The sequence below is a fragment of the Marmota flaviventris genome, chromosome 10 (genome assembly GCF_047511675.1).
Source record: "Marmota flaviventris isolate mMarFla1 chromosome 10, mMarFla1.hap1, whole genome shotgun sequence".
Classification (NCBI taxonomy): Eukaryota; Metazoa; Chordata; class Mammalia; order Rodentia; family Sciuridae; genus Marmota; species Marmota flaviventris.
In genome coordinates, this window is record NC_092507.1 from 122663507 (window position 1) to 122688799 (window position 25293).

At 41.8% G+C, this 25293-nt stretch overlaps 1 protein-coding gene across 3 annotated transcripts; it reads right to left on the minus strand.

The window, feature by feature from the left end:
- Positions 1-26: 26 nt before the first annotated feature.
- On the minus strand, positions 27-24070 carry Prune1 (prune exopolyphosphatase 1). Of its 3 annotated transcripts, XM_027953849.2 has the most exons (8): positions 23866-24068; positions 15267-15359; positions 13521-13723; positions 10845-11029; positions 9166-9324; positions 8140-8234; positions 5252-5410; positions 27-1934 (listed from the first exon to the last, which is right to left on the minus strand). In XM_027953849.2, exons 1-8 carry the CDS (start codon positions 23902-23904, stop codon positions 1506-1508), a joined length of 1362 nt encoding a protein of 453 aa, XP_027809650.2. In that variant the 5' UTR covers positions 23905-24068; the 3' UTR covers positions 27-1505. The 3 variants fall into 3 exon arrangements, with proteins under 3 accessions (XP_027809650.2, XP_027809651.2, XP_027809654.2); XM_027953850.2 differs by lacking the exon at positions 5252-5410 and having other exon boundaries at positions 23866-24070; XM_027953853.2 differs by lacking the exons at positions 9166-9324; positions 10845-11029; positions 15267-15359; positions 23866-24068 and having other exon boundaries at positions 13521-13692.
- Between the last annotated feature and the right edge of the window lie 1223 nt (positions 24071-25293).

The window sequence follows — 25293 nt, forward strand, 5'->3', positions numbered from 1 at the left end:
TGTAAAAAGAGACAATAAGACCCAAAGAGGAAAAAAGTCTTTAATATTTAACAAAATGCAAAATAAAGTACCTAAATTACAAAACATAAATTCCTTTGGTTCAGTGATCACACCACTATTTTTACCTTCCAAATGGCTATAGGCTTCATATCCTTAAACTGAACTCAGAGTGCCCTGTCACACTAGAAGAGTCATGCCAAAACCATCATGTACCCCACTGTTTGGTGAAATTGCTGGCAACTTACATGGGGTAGGCAAAAGGAGGAGTGGGTTGATTTGAAGATAAAAAGGAGACTCTACACATGCAGAACAAGTCAGTGGGCAGGAACTTTTTGCTGGGTCACTATGATATGTATGAATTACATCCCTGTACATGCTACATGAGGCTAACTCCCTTGGTACAATCACACATAAATACAATCCAGTGACCCTGAGCATTCCCAGGGAAAACAAAAGAAAAATACAGAGAAGAGGAGAGAGAAAGGATGGTAGCAAGCAGCACATTACAGAAGACCAGGGAACATCTAGTCTAAACCCTGTTTTACAGATGGGGAAAATGAGACCTAGAGAAGTACAGTGTCTTGCCAAGACACACAATTTATGGCAGTATCAGAACTCCATGCTTTCTTTTAACATGAACAAAAAGAGAACAAGATGGACAAGAAATTCATAGACCCACTAAGGCAAAGGAGAGACCCAGAGTTCTCATTCCACTTCTGCCATCTTTAGGGAAGTGCCTATGAGGTCTTAGGACCTTCCTCGGTACCTCCTGAATACTAAAAAAAAAGTAGATGTCTTCAGTGAGTTTTCAAGATTCCTGTGGCTCTAGAACAGAAAGATCTAAAGAAAAAGAGCCAGGCCACCTAATCAGGACAGATGATAATGGCCTCCAACTTGTTCCCAAATTAAGACCTAAAACAGTCACAATAAGCTCAAAATAGAAATTTAGTCATCTCTGAAACATACACCATCACCTAATGGGTGGGCAGAAAGAAGAGTCACAGAGCTGAAATCTGCTGAAGGCTAAAAACTGGAATAAATTTCCTAAGCACACTCTTTTCTATCTAGCTTAAAACAGGTCTTCAATAAACACTGAATGAATAAGTGAATTCATGCAGAGAATGAACATTTGGTTCCATGACAGATATTGGTTCTATTCAAGATCCTTACTGAGGGTCCTTTTAGGGTCTATATTCTTCTTATCCCTCTCTGCTAGGACAGTGGGTATATCACATTATGCCCTGACAAATGAAGAGGAAAGCCAGTGCAGATTTAAATAATAACATTAAATAATACAGCTTGTTGGATAGAGACTGAGGGAAAGGCAGAAAGCCATTAGTGAATCAGCTACTTTCTTTCCCTTCTTTCTCCTCCCAGTTTTATGAGAACAGTACACCAGATCCTGGAGCAATGAACACATGACTGCTGAAATCTCCAAACATCTCAAAACATGCATTTGAGGTGGGTCAAGCAACCTCTCCCACTATCTCTTCCTTTCCCAAGAGTTACTTATTCGACAGGGAGGCAGTGGTAGACTGGGACAGTGAGATCTGACTGCACTTCTCAAAGACTGCCTCAGCCGAGAGCTTAGGCAGCCCCTGATCCAGAGGGCACTCATCCACCAAGCTGTTCATGGGTGTGGGGGGTAGTGGAGGGTCCTCCTCATCTTGACTTAGTCCAGAAATCAGAGCGTGGCCTGCCCTGTCCAGATCCTTGTCCACCTGTTCCCTGGACACACCCACTGTCTCAGGCTGCCCTGAAGGTATCTTGGTGGAGTCAAAATATGTTGACAGGGCTTCCTGGAGCACAGGCAGAAGTTTCTTTCGAGAGACCTGGGTATTGCCTTGAAGATAGGCTTGGAGGTTAGGGTGGGTGTTTGGGACAGGGGTCAGCTTCAGAGGTGGGGAATGAGAGCGTTCCAGGACTTCACAGATCTACAGAGGAGACAAGAATGGGAAACAATATATAATGTGGTATAGCAAAGGGCTGAAGCTTCTAAGTGAGATGCTTGCAACAGAGAAAAAAATTAATTACATCATTTAGACTTCAATTTTACTGCTTGCAATAAAAAAAATATTTCTAACATACACAGTATTTAATTTATTTCTTATTTTATTTTTAATATTTATTTTTTAGTTTTCGGTGGAAACAACATCTTTATTGTATTTTTATGTGGTGCCGAGGCTCAAACCCAGCACCCTGTGCATGCCAGGTGAGCACGCTACTGCTTGAGCCACATTCCCAGCCCTACACAGTATTTTAGAAACATAACATTTTAGAACACATATATCATTTCGCTCCTCATTAATGAGGAAACCAAAGCAAAATCATGTGAATGCTGGTAGGTTCTGAACCAGAATCCAGAATCCCCGTTTTTACTGTGTGTTGTTGCCAACACACTTGAACTCTGTCCTTAGCTAAATGGGATTAGCCCCTATTCAGAGATCTGGGGAATGACTGAGGTAAAAAGAATGAGTAGAACAAAACAAGGGTGGAAAACAGACAAAGCACAGAGTATGGCCACTTAGAATTATCTCATTTAAAACAACTACCTCATAAGACCTGTATTTCTGGGGCTGGGGATATGATTCAGTGGTACAGCACTTGCTTAGTATGTACAAGGCCCTGCAACACACACACAAAAAACAAGATTGGTATTACAATTACCCTCACTTAGGGGTAGAGAAATTGAGACTTAGGAAGATTAGGCAACCTGCCTAAGATCATGGTTTGTATGAAGCAAAAATTACAATTGAATCAGATTTATCACCAAAGCCAGTGTTCAAATCAATATACTACCCCTAACATAGGAGGAAGAAAGGCAGTTACAGGGCAGATTATAAAAAGGGGACCATTTCTCAACACAGAGGCATCCTGGGCAATGGGAGAAGTCATCAAACATCTGCATGGCTTCAAGACTGGCAGAGAGGGCTGGGGTTGTAGCTCAGTGACAGAGCATTTGTCTAGCATGTGTTAGGCAATGGGTTCGATTCTCAGCACCACACATAAATAAATAAATAAATATTAAACTCCAGCACCACAAAAAAAATAAAAAGTAAAAATAATAAAGGTCCATTGACAACTAAAAAGAACAAAGAATGGCAGAGAGGGGAATAGATTTCAGAAGGTAGTAGGGTATTTCTTATAGCCAAAGCACATTTTCCCTCATGACATCATTGGTAAAAGCCACCAAGTTGTGAGCACTTACTCCAAGCCAAGCAATGTATTTTATGTATGATATTATGTTAATGGCCATATCAAACTAACCAGTGGGTGCTGTTATGCTATTTATAGACTCAGAAGTCAATTGACTTGCCTTAACTCAAAGGGCCAATAAGTGATAAACTTTGGACAGAAAAGCACATCTACTTGATCAAAAACAAAAACAAACAAACAAAAACTGTCCTTGTAGGGTGTGATGCACACACCTGTAATCCCAGCTACTTAGGAGGCTGAGGCAGGAGGATCCCAAGTTCAAAGCCAGCCTCAACAACTTAGTAAGACCCTGTCTCAAAACAAGATAAAATTAAATGCTGGGGATATAGCTCAGTGGTAGAGCACTTATCTAGCATGTGTAAGTCCCAGGATGTAAGAAAGAAAGACAGAGCTGGGTATGGTGATACACGCCTGTAATCCCAGCAATCTGGGAGGCTGATGCAGGAGGATCACAAGTTTGAAGCCAGATTTAGCAACTTAGTGAGGCCCTTAAGCAACTAGTGAGACCCTGTCTCAAAATAAAAAACAAAAAGGGCCAGGGATGTGGCTCAGTTGTAAAATGCCCCTGGGTTCAATCCCTGGTATCAAAAAGGAGAGAGAGGGAAGGAGGTAGGCTGTGAGGAATGAATGAATGACTGGAGATTTAACCCAAGAGTACTTTACCACTGACAGACATATCATAGCCCTTTAATTTTTTTTTTTTTTTAGATAGATCTCACCGAACTGATGAGGCTAGACTCAAATTCGCGATCATGGGGCTCAGGATGAGGCTCAAGTGGTCGCGTGCTCGCCTGGCATGCGTGAGGCACTGGGTTCGATCCTCAGCACCACATAAAAATAAAATAAAAAGAGGGGCTGGGGATGTGGCTCAAGCGGTAGCTCGCTCGCCTGACATGCACGGGGCGCTGGGTTCGATCCTCAGCACCACATAAAAATAAAATAAAGATGTTGTGTCCACTGAAAACTAAAAAATAAATATTAAAAAACAAAAAAAAAAGATATTGAGTCCATCTAAAAACTAAAAAAAAAAAAAAAAGATCCTCCTGCCTCAGCCTCCCAAGTTGCTGGGATTACAGGTGTCTACCACTATGCTCAATTCCCAGATATACCTTTTTTTTTTTTAAGTTGTACATGAACACAATACCTTTGTTTATTTATTTATTTTTATGTGGTGCTGAAGATCGAACTCAGGGCCTCGCATGTGCTAGGTGAGCACTCTACCACTGAGCCACAACCCCAGCCCCCAGATTTAAGTTTTGTAATAAAGGATTATCTAGACAGCCTTCCAGTTCAGAGCTATAGAACATAAAACATATGTATCTTTAGAGATCCTCACATAGTCCAGGTAACATGTCCCTAGACAGCCTTAAATTTACTTTCAAATTTTCCTCTAAGCTAATCAGTAACCAACAGGAATAGAAAGGGGAGGAATTGGAAAAGGTAGTCAAATGGAAGATAGGAAAGAGAACAAACCTGGTCCTTGATCACTTCTCCAGACTGCACATAACACAGATTAATCCCTGCATGGTGAGTAGTAGACAAGGTTTCTCTTTGGTGTTTCTTTCTTTTGTCCTCCTCGCCCCACCCCACCCACCACTGCTGGGGATGGAACCCAGTGCCTCACACAAGCAAGGCCAGCACTCTACCATGAGCTACATACCACCTCTCCCCACATTGTGTTTCTGTCAAAGCAACAGAGCAGAAAGAAAAGAACTGATTTTTTAGAGATGAAGAATTAATGATTAAACCAAGAATCAAGTTCTAACTCCAGATTTATAACATTTCCTTCTAATCACATTTCAAGGTCCTTCTAAACAGGAACTGTGTCTCTAATTCTCTTTGGAGCCCCCTTTCGCAATAAGAATATTCACAAATATAGAGTTTAGTAAAAAGCAGAGAAGGGAAGTTCTAGAAAGAGTCAAAGAGCCACTGTGAAAAGGCAAGAACTAAGGACAGCCTTCCAGTGCAGAGCCATGGAACGTGGAGAACATATGGGCAAGTGCTGGGAGGACCTCAAGTTAGGGCAGGGACTCACCATCATTCGAAGGGCCACATGGGGGCAGAAAATAGCCAACTGCCGCACTGGCTCATTATGAGCGTTGAAAAAGATAGTCATGGCGACCAGGGCATCATAGCTGTGAGCCTGGCAGAAAGCACTGAGATCTGCAAGCAGGTTGGGCCTCTGCAGAAAGGCCTGAAAGAGAAAAAACGGAGAGGGATGAGGGCTACAGCTTGACCCTTCTTGTCACCATCAATGAAAAATCCTTATGAAGGATTTCTTTGCCTGTTAACTCATGTCTTATGCTCTATTAAAAAGGTACCTACTATTTAGTATATACACATGCTGGGAGGCAAAGAGAAAGAATGGGTAATATAGGCTTTGGGTTAAGACAGAATTAGTTTGAAAATAATCTCTATTACCTATTAGCTATATGATCAAGGAGACAACATTGCCAAACATATTTGTTTTGGGAAAATTAAAACAAGAAGCCAGGTGCAATGGCACAAGCCTGCTATCCCAGTGGCTCAAGAGGCTGAGGCAGGAGGATCTCGAGTTCAAGGCCAGCCTCAGCAACTGAGTAAGACCCTGTCTCAAAATTTTAAAATAAAACGGACTGGGGATGTAGCTCAGTGATACTGCAAGCCTTGGCTTCAAATCCCAGTACCAAATAAATAAAATAAAATAATTTTTTAAAATTTTTATATTTTTAATAAAGGTATTATGTTCATTTACAACTAAAAAAAAATTTTAAGAATATTCACAGATATAGAGTTTAGTAAAAAGCAGAGAAGGGAAGTTCTAGAAATAGTCAAAGAGCCACTGTGTAAAGGCAAGAACTAAGGACAGCCTTCCAGTTCAGAGTCATGGAATAATGAAGGGGTCTGGGGTTGTGGCTCAGTGGTAGAGCACTCTCGCCTAGCGCGTGCAAGGCTGTGGGTTCGATCCTCAGCACCATATAAAAATAAATAAATAAAATAAAAGTTATTGTATCCAACTACAGCTAAAACAAAATATTTTTAAAAATTTTAATATTTTTAGTTGTAAATGAACACAATACCTTTATTTTTATTTATTTATTATTATGTGGTGCTGAGGATTGAACCCAACGCCTCACACATGCCAGGCAAGTGTTCTACCACTGAGCTGCAACCCCAGCCCCCAAACAAAAATTTTTAAAAAGAGCTGGGAAGGGCTGGGGTTGTGGCTCAGTGGTAGAGTACTCACCTGGCACGTTTGAGGCACTGGGTTAGATCCTCAGCACCACATAAAAATAAATAAATACAATAAAGGTATTGTGTCTAACTACAACTAAATATATATTTAAAAAAAGAGCTGGGATGAAGTTCCGTTGGTAGAGTGCCCCTGGGTTCCAACTGTAGTACCATAAAACAAACAAACAAAAAAACCCACCATTATTAAAGTTACTTTCTGCCACTCATTCAACAAAATTAACTGTTTGAGACCTGATCTCAAAACAAAACAAAATGAGCTAAGGACATATCTTAGTGGAGGAATGCTTGCTTAGCATAAACAAGGCTTTATATTCAATCCCGGTACCTGCCTCCACACAAATTAACTGTTACAGATTTTTTTTTATTGTTATTTTTGGGTTTTTCTTTTTTTTAACATTTTTTTTCACTTGTCAATAGACATTTATTTTATTTATTTATATGTAGTGGTGAGAATCAAACCAGTGCCTCACACATGCCAGACAAATGTGCTAATGCTGAGCTGCAACCCCAGCCCATTTTGGGGGTTTTTTGAGATAGGGTCTTACTATGTTGCCCAGGCAGGCCTTGATCTCTTAGGTCAAGTAATCCTCCCACATCAGCCTTCCAAGGGTCAGGAACTACAAGTGTGTGCCACCAATGCCCAGTTGGAGATTTTTTGAGCCTGGGGATATTATTTCAGTTTGGGTAGTCAGGGAAAACCTCTCAAAACAGGACACATGTGAGCTGAGGCATGAATGATAAGAAGCAGCAAAGAGAAAACCAAGTTTAAAGAGCCAGAGTTGAGAATAAACTTAACAGTCTGAGGAAAGAAAAGAGAAAGAAAAACAACATGGCAGACAAATAGGGCCTTGTAAGTCAAAGTAAGGCTGGCAGATTTTATTTGAAGTACAATGAAGGGGTCTGGGGTTGTGGCTCAGTGGTAGAGCACTCGCCTAGCATGTGCGAGGCTGTGGGTTGGATCCTCAGCACCATGAAACCAGGGCCTTATAGGTCCTAGGCAAGTACTACACCACTGAGCTATATCCCTAGCCCTTCTATTTATTATTTTGAGATAGGCTCTCACTGAGTTGCCCAGGTTGGCCTGGACCTTGTGATCTTCCTCATGCTTCAGTTATCTGAACAGCTGAAATTAAGGGATGTGCCACCAAGCCCAACTTAATTTATGTATTAATAAGATCTGGGGCTGGGATTGTGGCTCAGCGGTAGAGTGCTCACCTAGCACATTCGAGGCCTTGGGTTCAATTCTCAGCACCACATAAAAAATATAAATAAATAAATAAATAAATAAATCACTCTCATTCTCGTTGCTGTGGGAAAAATGGTTTTTAAGGATGCAAAAGTGGAGGCAGGAAAGCTAGTATATGGGCTATAACAGAGTACAATGAGAGGTGATGAATTATGAGGGTCACAGAGAAAACAGAATTGAGAAGACGGGCACAGAGATATAGACAGTACAGAGGTGAACCAGTAATGAGGAGCAGAAGAGAAACAGGGGAAGAAGGGGAAGGAAAGGAGAGGTAATGAGGAATGAAATTGATCTAAATATGTTCTATATGGGTATAAATGTCACATGAATCCCACTATAGTGTATAATTATAATGCACCAATTAAAAAAAGAAATGAAGGAGCAAAGTTACATATATAATCTAAAGTTTTCCCTTCCCATCAACATCTGCAACTTGGTCTTACCTCCAGATCCATGTATACTGCACTAATGGCCACTTTGGTACCTTGCCTATGGATGGTCTTCTGGTCCTTTCTCAGTATCTGTTCAGTGGTCAGCCCTAAAAAGTGGATGTAAGACTATGAGTCAACCAGGGAACCCAAGGTCCTAACACCAGGAAGATGAGGACAAAAAAAAAGAAAAAACATAGCCTCTCTTAAGGGCAATGAACAGAGGAGATCACTGAAAATTTAGCCACCCCCACCCCCGATTTTCCCCTTTTTTGTACTGTTTTAACTTTCTAAAAGTACATCTGGAGTTTGGTGTTGTGGAACATGCCTATCATCCCAGCTATTTGGAAAGTGAGGCAAAAGATTTTTGTCTGGAATACACAGACACCCTGACTCAAATAAATAAGATCACTCTAAATAAATAAACAAATGGATAAATAAAAGTATTTGTAGGGGGCTGGGTTTGTGGCTAAGTGGTAGAGTACTCGCCTAGCATGAGTGAGGCACTGGGTTTGATCCTGAGCACCACATAAAAATAAAGGAAAAAGTACAAGGCAGACAGTGTTTAAAACAAACATGTAGTACTTTTCATTCTTTCCTTACATCTTTCATTCTCCTTTTTTACATCAGGTAGTGGTTGAGTAGAAGATGATAGAGGTTTTTTTTAGTTCTCTTCCTTTGTCCTTTGTATATTCATTCTAAATGTTTCTTCTGCCTCTCTATCCAATTATATAGCTTTTGCTCTGATAATTTACTTTCCCTCAGTATACTTTATTTATATATTCTATGTTCTCTGATTAGACTGGAACCTCTAAGACTATTCCTCCTCATTCTTCCTAAGATCCAGGATAAAACATTCCATGAAGTAATTGATCAGTTCATGATCATATTAATATGATGCCTCCTTTCTCTCTGGTATGAAGTGTAAATCCTTATGCATGCTCTGGAATTGTTTTGATTGCATTCACGAATACAATGAAAAAAGCTTGCCCACTTGCTTTCTCATGTGGGAGGTAGAGAATTCAGCTTGACACTTCATACCTGACACATCAAACTTTGCTTTTTGTAGGAAATCAAAAATGTCATTTCTCTTAGGCAGATCTGGGAAGAGGGCCTCCAGTTTCTCCACGTATTCATTATCCTTTGGGGTTGCCTTTCCAATTTTAATGTCCATGTTGACACAGTCCAAGATGATGGTTCCTATTGAGAAGGGGGATGGCAGAACTTAAATCATGTGACCTCCACTCACAACCACCAGAACACATATAACCTTCAAACCAAATGGGCACAATACAGAGGAGACTTGCAGGGCAAACTCACTGAAAATAAAACAAGAAACTGGGACTATGTCGTAAGATTTCTGGATCCTAGGCAGGGAAATAGAGAAAAAGTGGAAAGGAAGCCTAAATATCTCAATCCTTGGAGATGCTGCAACCTTGTTACAGAGAGGACATCTTTTTCTTTTTGGTTTGGGGGATACTGGGAATTGAATCCAGGGGCACTTAACCACTGAATCACATCCCCACTCACCCACCCTTTTTTTCTATTTTTTTTAATATTTTGTTTTAGTTGTAGTTGGACACAATACCTTTATTTTATTTTTTATTTTTATTTTTTTTATTTTATTATTTTTCTTAAAGACAGAGAGAGAGAATTTTTAATATTTATTTTTTAGTTTTCGGCAGACACAACATCTTTGTTTGTATGTGGTGCGGAGGATCGAACCTGGGCCACATGCATGCCAGGTGAGCGCGCTACCGCTTGAGCCACATCCCCAGCCCTTATTTTTTTAAAATATTTTTTAGTTGAAGGACCTTTATTTTATTTTATTTATTTATATGTGGTGCTGAGAATTGAACCCAGTGCTTCACATGCACGAGGCAAGTGCTCTACCACTAAGCTACAACTCCAGCCCCCTTTATTTTTATGTGGTGCTAAGGATCAAACCCAGTACCCTACACATGCTAGACAAGCACTCTACCACTGAATCCCATCTATTTTTTATTTTGAGACAGGGTCTCACTAAGTTGCTTAGGGCCTTGCCATATTGCTGGGACTGGTTTCAAACTGTGATCTTCCTGCCTCAGCCTCCTGAGCTGCTGGGATTATAGTGTGTACCACACACACCCAGCCCTTGGACATCTCTTCGGTAGGCCAAATCTCATCAAAGAATTTAAGCTGAAATAAGAGTGTAGTCTAACTCTTTATTTTTAATTTATTTTTTTTTTAGTTGAAGATGGACATAATACCTTTACTTTATTAATTATTTTTAATGTGGTGCTATGGATTGAACCCAATGCCTCACATGTACAAGGCAAGTGCTCCACCACTGAGCTACAACCCTAGGCCCTCTCTCTCTCTCTCTTTTTTTTAATAAATAGAGAAAATGAAAATAAAAAAGGTTAAGAGATTTGCTCCAGGACACATGCCTATTTCCTAGTAGAACTGGTATAAGAATCCATTTTCTGCTTATTTGGCTAGTACTCCTTCCATTAAATACCACAAATAGGAAGCGTCAAGGTTTGCTGCCCTGTGATTCCTTTCTACTTTCTCCAACAAAACATCTCACAGGCCTTTAAATGCCTAATTGTTCCCTGAAATAATTCCATCCTCTGGTATGAACTGAATGGTTTTGAGAGCATATATGGTTAGACTGGAAGAGTCTAGATTTTCCCACTCTCCCTTCTTTGGGTTGGGTCTCAACACCAAACCACCCTTACCATGCAGAAGGGCTGCAGTTTGCCTGTCCAAGATCTCTGGTGCCCCCTGCAGGATTCTCTCAGCCACCAGGGTAGAACAGGACCCCACAAGCTCAACAGAGACATGGCAAAGAGGGCAGTGTTTCTGCTCGATGGGTCGATGGTCTAGCACCTCTACTATGGCCTCTTCTAGAGCTGCATCACTTCTGTGGAGGCGGGAGGGTATGGGAAAAGAGAAAGAAAGATAGGTTATCTATCTTCAAAACCCTCACACCAAAGGAAAGTGCAGATATCTTAGGCTAACAAGTAGACCTGTAGTCATTCCTACTCTGCCTCATTTCTCTCCATTCTCTTCTTTAATGTCATATCTGAAGGGGTATTTAAATAGCATGTAAGTGAATTCTGTGAAGTATCTGCTTCAAATAGCTTGCCCACATATTTGTTGTACATTTTTTTCTTTTTTGGGGGGGAGGGTATAATGGAGATTAAACCTAAGGGCTTAACCACTGAGCTGTACCCCCAGTCTTTTTTATTTTTTTATTTTGAGACAGGGTCTTGCTAAGTTGCTAGGGCCTTGCTAAGTTGCTGAGGCTGGCCTCAAACCTGCAATCCTCCTATCTCAGGCTCCTAAATTGCTGGGATTACAGGCATGTGCCATCATGCCTGGATCCAACTGACATTTGATACTCAACATTAAAATCTTGCCTGTTTCTCAATTCCCTCAATACTCAAATTCCACATAGGTGACAAGGTCCTAGGGCTCCTCTTCATGCCTTCCTTTCCAGCCCTCAGCTATTGTCTTGTTCTAGGCCCTCCATAGCTTTCATCTGGACTACTTCAACAGTCTCTTAACCAAACACCTGCTTCCAGCTAAACGCCCTCCTAAGCTATTCTTCACAAAGCTGCCTGAATTTAAAGTAAAAAAGCAAATTTGATTGCCAGGACCTAGAATAAATATAATTCACAAGTTTCCCACTGCCTACCTCTTTAGTCTTATCTTTTTCTACATTCTCCTTTTCCCTCCTATTTTATGCTCTGGCTGTGCAAAACAAATTTCACTTTCCCTAACTCACCATGCTACTTCATACCTGCCTGGCTTTGCTTCTATTAATTACTTCTTCTGCCTGGAACACTTCCTAACGCCTTCCCTCCTTATTCAGGGAGCAAACACCTAAGATCAGGGGTCAATTCTGCTACAAAACCTTTCCTGATGCCCTCAATTCCCTTCTAGTATAATGAATAATTCCATCCTTCATGTACCTACTGTCCCTAGAATGAAAATCACTTGTTTCCCACCCATTACAATGATCTATTTACCCAATTTCCTCTTCCTGACTGTAAGCTTCATGAGAAGGGAACCCTGTCTTACTTTCATCCTCTAACTAAGAGTTGATTAACGCATGAATGCATAGCTCATCCAAGATATCAGGCTTTGTCATTTTCTGCTACAATTACAGGATGCTCAAGGAAAAAAATCATACATTTTAAAGGCCAGAGAGCGTGATTCAGTGGTGGAGCACTTGCCTAGTACATGTGAGACCCTGGGTTCCTTCCCCAGCACCACAAAAAACCCAAAATACATTTTTCCCCCCAGGTACCAGGGATTGAACTCAGGGGCACTCAACCTCTGAGCCACATCCCCAGCCCCATTTTTGTATTTAGAGACAGAGTCTCACTGAGTTGCTTAGCGCCTCACCATTGCTGAGGATGGCTTTGAACTCGTGAGCCTTCTGCCTCAGGTTCCCGAGCTGCTGGAATTACAAGAGTGTGCCACTGTGCCCAGCCCAAAATACATTTTAAGATTAGCAGGAGTCAGACAGACTTAGGCAAATCTCATACCCATGTTATGTTTTTGAAAATTTTTTTCCAATCATAAATTAGGGGTTGGAATTATTATAGAAGTACACATTTTTCAAATACACTCAAATGAGACATTCATAGACTTTACCATGTTATTCTGAAGTTACCATGAATTTATGTAGGAAATATGGTCACTTACTAACCTTTTAAAAATTAAAAACATAGTTCCAACAATTTTTTAAAGGCCTATATTATAATAAATCTGCCACAAAATCTTGCAATGATGATACCAAAGGCAGATTTAAATGATCTTTGAGTTATTCTTTAGTTTGAGCTCAAAATGTTCCTATTTCTCTGCTTTGTTTCTTTTTTGTTAATTTTTTTTTCTAGTAGTTGTAGATGAATAGCATAGCCTGCCTTTATTTTATTCATTTATTTATTTATTTATTTAAGAGAGAGAGAATTTTTTAATATTTATTTTTTAGTTTTCGGTGGACACAACATCTTTATTTTATTTTTATGTGGTGCTGAGGATCGAACCCAGCGCCCCGCGCATGCCAGGCGAGCATGCTACCACTTGAACCACATCCCCAGCCCCATATTTTATTTGTTTATTTTTATGCAGTGCTAAGGATCCAACTCACTGCCTTACCTGTGCCAGGCAAATACTCTGCCACTGAGTTATAGCCCCAGCTCTGTTATATGTCTTTATGCTATAAACAAACATATAACTGGAGAATTGACATTATTTCCTGTTGAATTTCTGTATCAAATATGACCAATCAGTTATAATTAATCTTTAAGATCGCTAAAAGCAAAGACTCTTCCTTTATTTATATCTCATTCATCAGAGTCCAATGTGGTACATAAGTATGAATTTAATTTCCACCTACTTACTTGGGTAAGACATGATGGTCAACAAGGATGAGGGTAAGTTGGCCAGCCTGGTGCAATGCATGGAGATCAATCTCATCCCGAAAAATCAAGATAGTTTCGGGAATTTGAATCTTCTGAAGGAAGAAGACATTGTCACCTCGTAGAGGTAGCTCAGAACGTTTTATATTTAAAACTGGTATAAAGACTTCCTCAGCTTCATTCGTCTGAATAGAAAAGTGAAAAGAAGGTATCACAAGTTTTGGGATAGGAAAAAGTACCAAGATTGGGCTGAGGTTGTAGTGCAGTAGTACAGCATGTACTTAGCATGCATGAGGCCCTGGGTTCAATCCCCAACACCAAAGGGAACAAAAGTAACAAGACAATTGGAACCAAAGGAGACATGATCTTGAATAAGCTACTACCTTTCTCAAAGTCACAATTACCTACTCCATAAAAATAAAAGGATTTTTTTTAGTTTTTAGGTGGTAAGGATTGAATTAAGGCCCTGCACATGTTAGCATGTGCTCTATCACTAGTTTGTACCCCCATCCCCAAAAGGATGGCTCTTGCCCTCCCTCCTTCTTGGTTATAACATGAAAGCCAATAAGGCAACTCATAGTAAAGACCTAGTTCTAGATGCAATGCCACAGAGAAAAAAAAAATTTTTTTTTCAGTCCTTAAGAGTTATCCTGGGGGCTGGGGATGTGGCTCAAGTGGTAGCGCGCTTGCCTGGCATGCGTGCGGCCCGGGTTCAATCCTCAGTACCACATACAAACAAAGATGCTGTGTCCACCGAAAACTGAAAAATAAATATAAAAAATTCTCTCTCTCTCTCTCTCTCTCTCCTAAAAAAAAAAAAAAAAAAAAAAAAGAGTTATCCTGGGCTGGGTGTGGTGGCGCACACCTGTAATCCCAGTGGTTTGGGAGGCTGAGACAAGAGAACTGCGAGTTCAAAGCCAACCTCAGCTAAAGCAAGGAGCTAAGCAATTCGGTGAGACCCTGTCTCTAAATAAAATACAAAACAGGACTGGGGGGCTGAGGATGTGGCTCAAGCGGTAGCGCGCTCGCCTCGCATGCGTGTGGCCCGGGTTCGATCCTCAGCACCACATACAAACAAAGATGTTGTGTCTGCCGAAAGCTTAAAAAAATAAATAAAAATTCTCTCTCTCTTTCTCTCTCTCTCTTTAAAAAAAAAAAAAAAAAAAACAGGGCTGGGGATGTGACTCAGTGGTTGAATGCTCCTGAGTTCAATTCCCAGTACCCACCCCGAAAAAAAAAAAAAAAAGGTTAGCTGGGCAAGAAGAATACCCACTAGATGACTGACACCCCTAAGGAACTCATAATAATTTGAATATTGATTTATGGTTTTACATATCCCTCAAAACTTATTTACCAGCCAGGCACACTGGCAAATGCCTGTAATCAGGAAGCTGACAGGAGGATCACGAGTTCAAAGCCAACCTCAGCAACTTAGCGAGGCCCTAAGCAACTTAGCAAGACCCTATCTCTAAATAAAATATGAAAAGGACTGGGGTTGCTCAGTGGTTAAAAAGTGTCCCTGGGTTCAATCCCCAGTAAAAAAAAAAAAAAAAACAAACTTATTTACCCATTTTCTTCCCCTCACAGTAACACTGAAAAGTATGGTGACATGAGAATCAGCAAAGTTAAGGGATTTAACTTACCCAAGACTAAATGCTGGTAAATAGCGGAGCTGGTCTTGAATTTAAATTTTTTTCATTCTAAGGGGCTCTGTTCCTAGGTACTTACCTTTGTCAGATAAAAAGCCAGAGCAAGAGCAGACACCATGGAGTCCAAGTCACAGGCTTCATTTCCCAGTACAACATGTAGATGTCTGGACTCCTGGAGAGGAAAGAGAGGTGGAAACTGACAAAAGCATCTCCATCTTTCTCCGTTTACCTATACACGTCCATTTACTGATCTTCACAGAGGAGGGTGAGACACAAAATCTCCTGGGTCCTCACTTTATGGATGAAGAGATGAGCAGAGGGTCTGTTTACCTAAGCTTTAAGCATTCCACACACATCCAGTGGGGCAAAAGTGCTCCTTCCTCACTAGTAAACTGTTTTCTTGAATGTTGTTAACTTACAGAAGAACAGTGAATAATTCTGATTTCTTATGCTTCAAAAGTATAACATTAGGGTAGATAATATAGAAAGAGTTTGCCACTCTCTGCCTCCATTTTTAAAATAGATAAAATGACCCTTATACTTCTAAATCAAGAGAACAGGTGAAGAGGCTTTGAAAATAAAGGTAAAAATAAGATCAAGTCCATTATCCAGTTGTCCAGATAAACTATGCCTGCCCTGAGAAGCCCCAATGATAACCATATATAACTGACATCTCTCACAACCCAAAAAGCAGATTCAGATTAAAGCAAGAACAGCTGCTGCTGCTGGAACCTTTATTTTTAAAGCATTGAAAAGTCCAGCTGCTGATAAGAACTCCTAGGAGCAAAGGATAGCTACTATTATTAAACTTGTTCTTCTCCATCTGTTTAGTAATCAGTTTTAAATACAACACACTTAGACTACAGTGCCTACAATAGCAAAGACAGGGTTCTTTTTTTGGCTTTGCTTTTACTAAATGTTTATTGAGTGTGTCAAGCATTATTCTAACATTTTTACATGCATTAACTAACCATTTAGTTCTCAAAACAACCCAATGAGGCACATACTTAAAGAGTTATTATTTTAGCCAGGCATGGTGGTATAAGCCTGTAATGTGTTATTTGGAAGGCTCAGGCAGGAGGATTACAAGTTTGAGGCCAGAATGAGCAACTTAGAGAGATGCTTTCTCAAAATAAAAAATAAAAATAAATGAAAAGAGATGGAAATGTAGCTCAGCAGTACAGTTCTTGCCTGGTATACACCAGTCCCTGGTTCAATCTCAGTACCACAAACACAAAAAATATTATTGTTTTATTCTAAGAATGACCATTATGTTGGGTGAAATAAAAACATAAAGCTTATGACTTAGTTTAGGGCACAATAATTCTCTTACCAGTTTTTATTTTTGAACTTCTATCTCACTCTGCTTCTGAGAGGATGAGATGAGAGAGACAAAATAAGACATACTAGTTACAGCAGGATTTCTTAATTTTGGTATTACTGTTATTTCGGACTGGCCTACTTCAAGATTATGGAAGCCTCATCACTAATCATTATTTTGATTTGATATAAATCAAAACCAGTAAGATTTACCTCTTCCCAGATAGAAGGGATATTATCAAAAAGGCAAATAATTAACATGCTGGTCAGGATGCTGGTGGGGAATGTAAATCAATACAGTCATCATGGAAAACCATATGGAACTTCCTCAAAAAATCAGAGATTGAACTACCAATGATCCAGTAATCCCACAACTCAAATCAGTATGTCAGAGACATCTGTTAATTGCATGTTTATTGCAACACTATTCACAATAGTAGTCGAGATATGGAATCGATCTAAGTATACATTCACAGATGAATGGATAAAAAAAAGTACTGTGAAAAAAAATAAAGAAGAAAGGAGAGAGGGAATGAAATGTGGGGCTAGGAATGTAGCTAAGTAGTAGGAAGGAAGGAAAAGAGGGAGCAAAAAAAGGAAGAGGAAGGAAGGTTGGGTAAGTGGGGCTGGTGATGTGGCTCCCCAATACAGTGCTTGCCTAGTATGCATGAGGCCCTGGGTTTGGTCCCCAGCACCACAAAAAAAAAAAAAAAGTGGTAAAAAAGAATGAAATTGCCCATTTGCAGCAACATGAATGGAACTGGAAGACATTATATTACATGAACTATGTCAAGCACAGCAAGACAAATACCACATATTCTCACCTATATATGGAAGCAAAAAAGTTGACCTCAAAGAAAGAGAGTAGATCTCAGATCCTGAGATGGGGAGAGAGGATGGTGAAAGGATGGTTAACAGGTAAAGCGATGCAGTCAGATACACAGGAGGAGTAACCTCTAAAGTTCTGTAGCACAGTAGGATAACTATTTTGATAAAAATTATTTGAATATTTCAAAATAGCTAGTAGTGAGCATTTTGAATACTTCCAACATAAAGAAATGACGGCATATACAAGGACCTAGGTTTGATCCCCAGCACCACACACAAAAAAAAGATGGAGGGTAGCACGTAGCACAGTTGTAGAGTGCTCGCACAGTTATGTGCAAGACTATAGGTTCAATCCCTGGCAGCAAAAAAAGAGAGAGATAAATATCTGAGAGATAAATAATGGATTATATACATGTATTAGAATATCATACTCTACCCCCAAAATATGTACAATTATTTTGTCTCAAAAAAAAAAAAAAGCATGGTGGTGCATGCCTGTAAACCCAGCAACTTGGGAGGCTGAGGTGGGAGGATTGTGAGTCCAAAGCTAGCCTCAGTAACTTAGTGAAGTCCTAAGAAACTCAAAGACCCTGTCTCTAAATAAAATATTTAAAAAGGGCTGGGGATGGGATGTGGCTCAATGGTTAAGTATCCCTGGGTTCAATTCCCAGTACAAAAAAAAAACAAAACTGTGGCATGATAGTGCATGTTGGTAATCCCCAGCAGCAACTTAGGAGGCTTAGGTATGAGGATCACTAGTTCAAGGCCAGCCTCAGCAACTCAGGAGACCCTGTCTCAAAAAAAGGGTGGAGGGCTGGGGATGTGGCTCAAGTGGTAGCATGCTTGCCTAGCATGCGTGAAGCACGGGGTTCGATTCTCAGCACCACATAAAAATAAAATAAAGATATTGTGTCCACCTAAAACTAAAAAATAAATATAAAAAAAGGGTGGAGATAAATCCCCAGTACCAAAATACACACACACACACACACACACACGTGTGTGTGTGTGTATTGCCAAGGCCCATTCATATTGATAATACTATGAAGGAGTGAGTCTTTTAACATTAAATCCTTCGCCAAAGCAATAAGAGAATTCTGTACCCAAGACCCCAGTTCTATGACTCCTTTGACTTACAATTCCTACTCCTTATACTAGAGTAGGTTCCTTTGTTTCCTGCAAACCATGAACTTCCCAGATGACTCTGGAACAAAGTGACAGCAAAATACTTGAGATAAGTGACTGCAGAGATAACTTGCTCACTGAAGCAGTAAAAGGGCTCCTATGTTTTCTAGAAAGGGAACTACACAAACTACATAAAACATTGCTGGGTACAAGGTGGTCCTTGGAGAACCTTTCCAAAACTCTTTTACAATAGTGCAGCTTCACTGTAAGTGGCAACTGAATCAGGATCAGTCAGATCCCTGGCATGAAATCAAAACAAAGAAAAGCAGAAAGCAGGAACCAAATACAACTTCACAGTTCTGAAGTGGAGATATGATCTCCAGAGCAAGGTGAACAAGCAACCCTTTGAGCTCAGTCCAGCCCAGACAGCAACCAAAAGAAATGATTATAAATGGATACTCAGGAACTTGTGGCACATCTTGGAACTCGGATAACCAAGGGAGGTGGTAGAATTCTTTTCTCCATCATCACCCACCATTACCCAAGTCCAGCTGGACTATTCACCACCCCCAAACCATGATGTGCACATTCCCCACTCTGCCCTTTCTTTGCACTATTTGTTCTCTAAAAGCAGAACTGCCACTTGAAAAGATCACAAACTCTGGTTGAATCCCAGCTGTTTCTACTGTTTCTAGTGGGACTCTGGCTTCTTTAAGCCTCATTTTCCTATGTAAAAGTGAGGATAACGTGGTAACCAAGTTCATGAAGTGCCTACTCTGTAAATACTAAAGACATACTCGGTTCCATTTCTTCTTTCTCTACTCCTCCCTGTCCATGCCAGTTCTACTTACATGCCCCCTTTCTCTGGGAAGCCTTCCTTACCATTCAGACCAAAGCAATCCTCTCTCAAACACTCCAGTTTCCAGCACTGTGGTTCTTAGATGGAACATAACTTCTGTGGTAAAGGGCTTACTGTCCAGTTCTCCCGTCCCCGTACTGAGGCTTAACACAACAGGGCTCAACCACAGAACCACATCCCAGCTCTTTTTATTTCTTGAGACTGGGTCTCTATAAATTGACCAGGTTGACTTTGAACTTGTAATTCTCCAGCCTCAGCCACCTGAGTTGCTGGGATAACAGATGTCCAACATCCTATCTGGTTCACTTTTGGGTGGCTGTGTATCCCCCCTAATCCTTAACATAGTTTAAGAGCTAGCTGACTATATACTTTGTTATTCACATGAGGGACAATTTTAAGAACAAAAAGGAGTGCCAGGAACAGTGGTGCATGCCTATAATCCTGACTTGGAAGGCTGAGGCAGGAGTATTGCAAGTTCCAGGCCAGCCTCAGCAATTTAGAAAGACCCTCAGCAATTCTGACTCTGCCTCAAAATAAAAAATTAAAAGGGGAGCTGGGATTGTGGCTCAGTGGTAGAACACTCGCCTAGCACATGCGAGGACCTGGGTTCAATCCTCAGCACCACATAAAGATAAATAAAATAAAGGTACTGTGTTCAACTACAACTAAGAAATAAATATTTAAAAATTAAAAGGACTGGGATTACATAGCTGAATAGTAAACTGCCCTGGGTTCAATCCCTAGTATCTTAAAAAAAAAAAAAAAAAAGAAAGCAGGTACTCTCAATGAGTTTTCTCTTAGCTTGAAAAAACTGACTATCTGGCCAAAATAGGTAGATGGCAGTCCAACTTATAGTGATCCATTCTATTCTTTTTTCTTTTTTCGTGTATCAGGGATTAAACTCAGGGGCACTCAACCACTGAGCCACACCTCCAGCCCTTTTTTCTATTTTATTTAGAGACAGGTGTGGTAGGCTGCCACCTCATGTGACCAGCAGACAGGGTCTTGCTGAGTTACTTAGGACCTCACTAAATTGCTGAAGGCTGGCTTTGAACTCTCAATCCTCCTGCCTCAGCCTCCGGAGACACGGGGATTATAGGCATGCACCACCACACAAGGCTCTCCTCTTCATTTAGGAAAAATCTATGAAACTTCAGGCCAATCCTCCATCAGCTCAAAGCACAGGCCAAACAACCTTAGTTTTCTGACCATCACATGGAGAATTCGAGAAAACTATAGTAACATTTAACAGTATGAAAAAAACTCGAGCTACAAATGGAAGAAATACAATCTGAGAACACAGTATAAACTTTTTTTCCCTTAATATTAAAAAAGACTCATTAAGTTTAAATGACTCATCCTGATTTTTTTTTGGGGTGTGTGTGTGTGTGTGTGTGTATGTGGTGTCAAAGGGAGTAGAAAGGGGATTTAGGACTGGCAAAGTAAACCACTTCCCTTCTGAAGCTGAATATGATCTGATAAGTACTCTAAAAAAGTTAATGAGGGATGAGGGAGGAAAACACACAAACAAAAAAAACAAGACAGAGCCAGAGACAAACCCTCACAGCAGAGCAAAATGGGACTGATACTAATATCAGGATTACAAATTTCTTTTTTTTTTTTTTTCTGGTGCTGGAAATTGAACCCAGGGCCTTGTGCATGCGAGGCAAGCACTCTACCAACTGAGCTATATCCCTAGCCCCAGGACTACAAATTTATTTTCTTCTTTTATTTAAGAAAGAGCTTTTTTAAAAAATATTTTGTTGTAGTTGGACACAATACCTTTACTTCATTTATTCATTTTTATGTGATGCTGAGTATGGAACCCAGCGCCCCACACCTGCTAGGTGAGCGCTCTACCATTGAGCCACAACCTCAGCCCCAGAAAGAGCTTTTTTTTTCTTTTTTCTATAACTTTATTTTTTTTAAATATTTATTTTTTAGTTGTAGTTGGACACAATATTTTTATTTTATTTATTGTATGTGGTGCTGAGGATCGAACCCAGGGCCTCGCATGTGCTAGGCGAGCACTCTACCACTGAGCCACAACCCCAGCCCTATAACTTTATTTTCTTAACTTATTTTATGTGTCGAGTGCCCCCGAGTTCAGTCCCTGGTTACCCCTCAACCAAAAAAAAAAAAAAAAGATATCTTCAAGGGAGACGTGCTCAGCCAGTGCCTCACACGTGCTAGGCAAGCACTCTACCACTGAGCCACAACCACAGCCAGGACTACAAATTTCTAAGGACAGCCAGCCAGCCACTCCTGATTCCTGCCTCATACCTGAGAAGTATACACAATTATCTAAAACTTCTGGAGCTTTTGTTTCTAGATTAATCACCTGAATTTGACTGCAGTCCCACCCTGAAGAAAGATTTCTCTCCTAGAAGTGAAAGATGTCACCTGAATAGGACATTTAGTTAACAGGATTTCTCGGTACATCCTATTGTCATTGTGGTAGAACCTATAGAAAATTTTTGTTATCAAGCTAAAAATATGCTATCAGTTGGGTGCAGTGGTGCATACATGTAATCCCAGTAGCTCTGGAGACCGAGGCAAGAGGACCACAAGTTTGAGACCAGCCTCAGCAACTTAGGGAGGCTCTACACAACTTAGCGAGATCCTGTCTCAAAAATTGAAAAGGGCTGGGGATGTAGTTCAGTGGTAAAGCACTCTTGGATTCAATCCCCAGTACCAAAAATAATTAGATAAGTAAAATTTAAAAATGGATCAACAGGAGACTTGGCTGGATTATCAACTATCTCTATCCCGTGCAAAAGCCAAGCATTCACAATTTCCTGAGAAGTGATATTTAAACTATCACTTAACAGAAACATTCAAACTTAACGGTGTGCCTGTCTAAATATGCCTTTCTTTATATAAGAAATATATATTCCTGGGTGGCCCCAGGAAATAGATGGGAAGAAAAGAAGAATAGGGATCTTCATCTTCTTCATTTCGTATTCTTTTTGTACTTAGTACAGTATAATCAAAAGCAATGTAAACCTCGGGCATCTGCCAGTAGGTCGAATAAGCAGTTTACTCTCCGTTGTTCTTATTTTCTCCTTTCTCTAAGACCTGTCCAAGCTTGGCTCCGCTGACAGTTCTAAGATACAGTCTCACCTTTAACAGCTCACAAGTTTGGAAAGAAAGCTCTAGATCTTGCTCTTTGGGAGATGAAGGCAGAGAAAGAAAAGCCAGGATACCAGGAATATTGGGGAGGGACAAGTTTTTTCCCAGCTTTATTATGCTGTAGAGATACACGGCTGCGGGGAGGGGCCTGTGGAAGGGAGATGCCGGAAAGCAGATGCCTGCAAAAAACTGTATTTAGGTTCAAAGGCTCTTCGTCAAACAGTGGCAGAGAGCAGTCATTTGAGTTACTGGAGGAAAAAAACCATCCACTTACAATGGTGGCACAAAAACTCTGCATCAGTCTTCCAGTAATAATTGGTTCTAAATTGCCTTATGCATTTAAACACTTTTTCCCAAATATGTTTTTCACAAGGAAAAATTCAGGATAAGAGAACATTCATTTAAACCACATGAGGAATTGGGTGACTTTTAGGTATGTTAAAGATCAGAATGTACTTCCCACGGGAATTTGTAGAGTTAAAGATACCTTGGCCAGGCGCGGCGGCACATGCCTGTAATCCCAACGGCTGGGAGGCTGAGGCAGGAGGATCGAAGTTCAGAGCCAGCCTCAGCAATGGCGAGGCGCTAAGCAACTCAGTGAGACCCTGTCTCTAAATAAAATACAAAATAGGGCTGGGATGTGGCTCAGTGGTCGAGTGCCCCCGAGTTCAGTCCCTGGTTACCCCTCAACAAAAAAAAAAAAAAAAAAAAAAAAAGATATCTTCAAGGGAGACGTGCTCAGCCTCGTGTGTGTGTTTCTCCAGGGGCAGTACGACTCAAAAGCGGCCCCGGTGACTGACCGCCGGTCGTTTCTGTCTGGCTAGCTTTTTGCTGCTGCTGGGGACAAGAGCCTGAGGCGGCACGGCAGTCAACAGGGCTGGGAGGGCCCACCGGCCGGAGGCGCCCACCGGGAGTCCCACAGTCGTGCTGGGGCCCACGCCTTCAAGCTTCCCGAGACTCGCGCACGTTAAGCCAGACGCCGCGGCAGAGGGCGGCCGAGCCGACGCGCCGGGTCCCACGTCGGGCTTACACAGGGGGAAGCCAACACCCGACGCCGCCGGCACGGGCGTCCGCAGCCCGCGAGGCGGAGCGGCGGGAGGCCCTGGCACTCGTCTCGGGCGGGCGGGCGGCGCTCGGCCCGGCGGCAGCAGGCCGGGGAGTCCGACCAGAGCCGGACCAGGACTCGGCTCCGCGCTCCCGGCGGGCCGCGAAGGACAGGGACCCCGAATCGGGGCCCGGGAGCGGCCTCCTGCATGAGCTGGTGTTTGCTCCCCACGCTCCAAGCCCAGCCAGACCCCGGTGTCTCTCGCCACTCGGAGACCCCCGCACACGGCCCGTCTGCGCTCTCCACACCCTACACGTCCACGCTTCCCGGACCCCATCCTCGTTCCTCAGCCAGACAGGGATCCGTTACCTGCAGAGCAGCTCGACAACCCTGCAGGTAGTCCTCCATGGTGAAGTCCAAGGTGCGCCACCGCCCCTCGCGGAGGAGCGGTTACCCAGCGTGTGTACCCCACCCAGGACTCAAAGGCCAGAGGCCAGAGTCAGTAGGCGGGACTCGAACCCGCCAAACAGAGACTCGGCCTCCGACCCCGAGAGGAAGTGCGTAACCCGGCGATCCCGGAGGCCGACACCGCCCCGCCTCCCTCCCCCCCCACACCAGCGCCCAGAGACTCAAGGGACGTCCCTCCGGAAGGGGAGGGGCTTGGCGCAAGGCGTCCTGGGAAACGTAGTCCAGAAACTCCGAGATGACCCCCAACCATTGAGGGAAGGAGAATTTTCTCAAGTGATTTGACACACAAATGTGTATGCGTCATAGTCACTCATCTTTTGGCATCTGAACTCACTCTTCCAGAGATGGCTAAGTATAGTATCTTTCCACATATCGCACCAAGCATCTGGCTGACGTTTTAAATTATAACATGGCAAACGGCTCTCCATCTTCCTTTCTCAAATTTTCCCTTTCACCAAATTGACTCGTTGCCGCCGATTTTGTGGTTGTCCATGCTAGAAAAGTACTAGGATAATCTTTGACACCTCTTCTTTACTTAATACCTACAGTCTTGCCAACTCCTGCTTCCTTTAAAACTCTACAGCCTCACCCCACGCGGTGGCGCGCGCCTGTAATCCCAGCGGTTCAGGAGGCTGAGGCAGGAGGATCAGGAGTTCAAAGCCAGCCTCAGCAAAGCCCAGGCGCTAAGCAACTCAGTGAGACCCTGTCTCTAAATAAAATATAAAATAGGGCTGGGGATGTGGCTCAGTGGTCTAGTGTCCCTGAGTTTAATCCCCGATACCCGCCCCTGCCAAAAAAAAAAAAAAAAACTCTACAGTTTCACAAGAATTTCATTCCTTTCGTGGACTGTTGTAACCTTGGCTCTCTGCTCCTAGCCTCCCTCCTTGTTCCAATTGCTGTTTCAGGCTTTCAGACTTGCCTGGAGTCTCAGCCTGTGGCGGCTGTGTTCGGAGGGCCCTTCAGAATGTACAGCTACAGCGAGGTTCCAACTTCCCTTAATAACTGCCACTTTCCAGACCCGGGGTATTGCAGAGTACTGCCAAAAAAAGGTTCCCCTCATGATCAAATGTTCCTTTAAAAAAAAAAAAAAAAACAAGTACTGAACCCAGGGGTGCTTTATCACTAATCCACATCTCCAGCCCTTTTAAAATGTTTTCAATCTTGAGACTTGAGACAGGGTCTCACTCTATTGGTTAGGGCCTATGTTGGCCAGGCTGGCCTCAAACTTGCCATTTTTCTGGGATTATAGCGTGATCCACCACACTTGCCTCTGTTCCCTCATTTATTAATCTATGTCTTCATTTCCTACCTCCAGCCTCACCCAGCTTT